The sequence below is a fragment of the Sinocyclocheilus anshuiensis genome, unplaced genomic scaffold (assembly GCF_001515605.1).
Source record: "Sinocyclocheilus anshuiensis isolate Anshui unplaced genomic scaffold, SAMN03320099.WGS_v1.1 scaffold1236, whole genome shotgun sequence".
Taxonomy (NCBI): Eukaryota; Metazoa; Chordata; class Actinopteri; order Cypriniformes; family Cyprinidae; genus Sinocyclocheilus; species Sinocyclocheilus anshuiensis.
The window spans coordinates 323,811-328,578 of NW_015546096.1; the positions used below are offsets into that span (position 1 = coordinate 323,811).

Here is a 4,768-nt window from a genome sequence, read left to right on the forward strand (position 1 = left end):
TTGGAAATTATTTTAAAACACAAGAATTTCTGAACAGTATTGCTGATTTTTGGACAATACAGTTAATGTATTTCAGAGGTTGATCAAGAAGTAAATAGAACTCAAAGAAATAAATAAAACATACAAAAGTACATAAAGGTAAATAAATAAATTCCCTGATAAAACAAATTAAAACTATTTGTACATATTTAAAAATTTCTATAAACCTTCTCAGTTTACTGTGGTGAATGAACTGCTTTCACATCAATCCTTTACTTAACATAATTCAATTTTACAAATATCAAAGACTCTTCTGATTTGTTTTTCCAAGAAAGAGTCTTTCGCTGATTATGAATGAATCAAACAATCAAATGCCCATCTTTACTTAATGGACTGTTCTTACTCTGTAATTATAATTAGGTTTTGCAAATGTTTTTAATTTACCTATTTTTAGTGCTGAAACTTTACGTTCATGCCCAGACCTGCATAACAAACAAAATTTTAGGCACTGGCACGTGTGAAACTTTATGATGTTGTGATTTCCTGGCACACGCAGGCTGTGAGAAGTAAAGCACTAAAATACAAGCTGTGAGAAAAGCAGTCAAGAAAAACAAACATTTGGAAACACCGGCATGTATGTAAAAGAACACAAAAAAGCCTTTGTCTTGTGCGGGCACGTGAGCAGTGTCTTCACTGTTAAAACCGTCCAGGCATGCAGAAAGATATGATTACTTTCTAATGCACTGCCAGTGACTCACCTGACTACAATACATCAACATTTATGGCAACACCTTTGTCTGTCCTTTCCAGATGTCCTCGGTGCTGGTCTGGTTGTTATTACATGCACATCAATACTGTCTCTGCCCCGCTTATTTCTTCAAAGAGACAGGAAACAACAGTCAGAATGTAACAAGATGTTAGACAGCTCTTAGTGACTTCATACAGGAGAGGGCTGGAGTGACATTGATTGATATAACATCTACCCTCTGGTCCAGAATCAGCCAGATAGCTGCGGGCTTTTCTCCTGTCCTCGCCCGTTGGGGGCTCACTGGTCCAAGAGAAGAGTGAACATGAGACAGATGAGAAGGAGATACAAATGATAGGAGACAGAGGTGTCCAGCATTGAGAGGGGAGAGTCGGCATTACCAGTTGTGGAATAGAAACAGGTATTTCCCCTCAGAATGAAATGTGTGGCTTTAAGAATGACAGTTTCCCTCATATAGGGCACAATATTGGAGCTTTAAAATGTCTAGACCCCTCCATAGAGGCTTATAAGAGGTAGGGGAACCCGGCCTGTTCACCACAGTTGTAAAGGTTGAAGGGTCGTGACCTCCCCATAGTAGGTCAAAGATCAGCATTGAGAGTGAGGAGTGAGGATGAGGTGGTAGGGCAGGGTAAAGGGATGCTAGTGGCTAGGGTCCCATGACCCAGCGATGCTACATGGTAGAAAGTTGGTTGGGTTTTGATGATGGAAGTTCCAGCAGTGCCTGTACAGTGACACCAACCTTTACCAGACCTCGCTCCTCCAGGATATGATGTGGCAAACACAGCTTGTCCTGTTCATAAACATAAGTAAATGTAAGCATAAATATAGATCAATGGCAGATATTATAAATCTATAATACCCCATTAAAAAAGATAATGGTAACAAACCATTATAATATACTACTGTTCAAACGCTTGGGGTTGGTAATATTTATTAATATTTTTGAAAGAAGTCTCTTATGCTCACCAAGGCTGTATTTATTTTATCAAAACTACAGGAAAAACAGTAATATTAGCAGCCATTACTCCACCACTGATGTCACATGAACTATTTGAACGATGTCCTTACTACCTTTCTGGGCCATAAAAGTTTTCAGTTGCATTGCTGTCTATGCAGGGTCAGAGAGCTCGGATTTCATCAAAAATATGTTAATTTGAGTTCTGAAGATGAATGAAGGTCTTACGGGTTTGGTATGACATGGGAGTGAGTAATTAATGACATAATTTAAATTTTTGGGTGAACTACCCCTTTAAGAAAAAGCTAGATGATGTTATTGAAAAATATGAATTTGATACTGATTTATCGTCATGCATTTGTACAAGGAAGAAACACTTGATCCTACCTGTGGCACTCCAAGCTTTTTACATGCATCCAAGAAATTCTCAACATTCCGCCGACACTTGGCCATACTCAGCTTTGGCTTTTAGAGGGATTGTGGACATAAAATGTAACACCAAACAGAACCACAAAACAACATTCAATTTATGTGCTAGTTTTGAATGCTGAATATTTACTAATGAATGTCAATTAAAGTGCAGAAAATATGATTTCATTTAAAAGGATATCCAAAGACATCTGTATGAAACATTAAATGAAACTTACCACAGCAGGGGATGGTACATGAATGCTAGCTACAGAACGAGGACGAATGTGATTAGCTAGATGGCATAAAACAACACCATCCATCAAAGCAGCACCCACATCATCTGGCAACAACACCTTTAGCCTAGACTCGAGGTTCTGCGAACACACACAAACACTCTGTTTACTTCATTTGATACCAAATAAAAGAGTTATGTCACATGAACCAAGAATCATCCATTTGCTAAATGTCGAGAGACAATCACCCGGCTATCACACGGGTGGCCCTTCAGCACCAAGGACAGCACAGAGCTGAGGTGGAGGTTATGAATTTGGACATGATTGGAAATCATTAGCAATGACAAGCAAGCACTCTACAGCTTCAGCATCAGTGAATCTCGCACTCACTTCTTACATGGAAAGCTAGTCTATAGACACCCTATAGATGCAGTTTTTTTTTACTTTTGAGCTGCCTAATGCCTACATAGGGAGCTAACGTCGAAGGCAGCATCCTAACTGAAGTGGAACCCTATACATTAAGTAACCGACCTGAAAGCTCTACATAGGCAGCAACTCAAATGGTGTGTCATACAAGTAGCATTCCTCATGCAACACGCACGTGTTAACAGGTTTCAATCTACATATAGTGACTTCAACTATGACTTCCTCAGAATTCAACAGGAAACTTTTGTTCCTGCCCTGTCTAATAACACTGTACTAATTATTGTCTGAAATATATGTTCCCTTTCTGACACCATGACTCAACAAGTAGAAATAACACTGTTGGTAAAAGCTCCCAGTGACAAGTAGAAACATAGAGCTACTAATATAGAAAACTGTTGAAAGAAAGCAAGAACACACTGTTATGACATGTGGACTCTGACAACATTAACAATAAATTTAAAAATAACTTTTACCACTATAAACCTCTGGGATAAAATGATCAGGGTCTGACATACCGAGAAACAGAACTTGTTTATCTATGGGTTTAATTAGCTTTACTCGGCTTAGCCTAGAGATATGAATCAATCACTTTTCCTTATACTTTGTCAAACATGCCAGATGGGTTACAGTGGAATTCTGACCTGCCGCAAGAGTCTGATCTGCTCCATCTCCTCCCTGAGGTGCTCCATCTTTCTCCTCATGGTGAAGCTTGGGTCTGTGGAGCTAAAGTCTTGACGATTTCCACGGGAGAAGGCTGAGTAGTAGATACACAGTCAACATTATTATCATGCTCCTCTTCATTACAAGCTTCCACTTATAAACTAACCTGCCTGATGTTTGAGTCTGGTAAATCGTTAAAATATTTACACTGTTTAAATGTGGTCACTAAGGGCGAGATTTACTAAGGCCTGAGACACTGCACGATTTTAGCAATCCTATAAGATCATTGCATGTCACACTGTGCGACATGGATCTAATAAACTTGGCTACGACGTGTGTAGACTGTATGATGATGATACCTATTGACCTATTGACGTCATCAGCATGGGCTAGTGGTAAAAAAAAAAAAGAGCATGATAAACACTTTAGCAGTTTTAGGTTTTATGTGTGCTGAAAAAAAGTGGAAGCGGCGAAAGAGGAAGGGATAAGTGTCAGTTCTGTGTTCCTGTGTCTTGTGTTTTCCCCCCCACGTGTTCCACACGGATGAGAAGCGCATGGCAGAACAAGTGAAGGAGACGTGTGTCAGTTCTGTGTTCCTGTGTCTTGTGTTTTCCCCCCCACGTGTTCCTTGTTCACCATGTGTCCTAGTTTCTCCCATGTTGATTGTGTTGTTTGATTTCTGGTGTTCCCTCATTTGTTTCCATGGTTTTTGATTAATTACTCCACCCGTTTCAGTTCTCCCTGATTACGTTCCATGTGTATTTAAGCCCTGTGTTTCCTGAGTCCTGTCTGCTTGTCTTGAACGTCAATCTCCATGTGCTATGTGCATATTCCCGTGTTATGGATGTAAATAAAGTCTGATTGCTTTGGATCTCCTTAGTCTCCGTGCTCCTTTGCCCCCTCGCAGTAAGCAACCCTGACAGAAGACAGCACCTGCAACAGTAAGCGGCGCCCCTTCTCCCCGTGATATATATATATATATATATATATATATATATATACTGTATACTGTATGTGTGTGTTTTTGCAAACATGATGTATTCTGAAGCAATATTCTCATTTTATTCAATATGTATATATTCAATATTTTATCCAGGGACATTTTTTTAACCTTTTATAGAGGGCATTTTCTCACTAATCTCATTAATACTTTCATTTCAAATTCTTACATTTGATCTATAAATTTAATTATAATAATGCGCTCCTCCGTCTCCTCGCAGTAGGCACACCGTGACAGAAGACAACACCTGTAACAGTAAGCGGCGCCCCTTCTCCCCGTGTTTTTTAGTTTTTCGAGAGTGTTGTGTGTTCCGTTCCCCTCCTCCTTCTAGCCCCCCC

At 39.5% G+C, this 4,768-nt stretch overlaps 1 protein-coding gene across 3 annotated transcripts in view; it reads right to left on the reverse strand.

The window, feature by feature from the left end:
• Positions 1–593: 593 nt before the first annotated feature.
• Positions 594–4,768, reverse strand: part of LOC107700248 (leucine-rich repeat and calponin homology domain-containing protein 2-like) — a 66,152-nt gene continuing 61,977 nt past the window's right edge. For all 3 annotated transcript variants that reach the window (XM_016501842.1, XM_016501841.1, XM_016501839.1), the window contains 4 exons: positions 3,412–3,524; positions 2,348–2,485; positions 2,088–2,165; positions 594–1,535 (listed from right to left, as the gene is read on the reverse strand). In XM_016501842.1, coding sequence (XP_016357328.1) covers positions 1,416–1,535; positions 2,088–2,165; positions 2,348–2,485; positions 3,412–3,524 — 449 coding nt within the window. In that variant the 3' untranslated portion in view covers positions 594–1,415. The remainder of the gene's footprint in view (positions 1,536–2,087; positions 2,166–2,347; positions 2,486–3,411; positions 3,525–4,768) is intronic.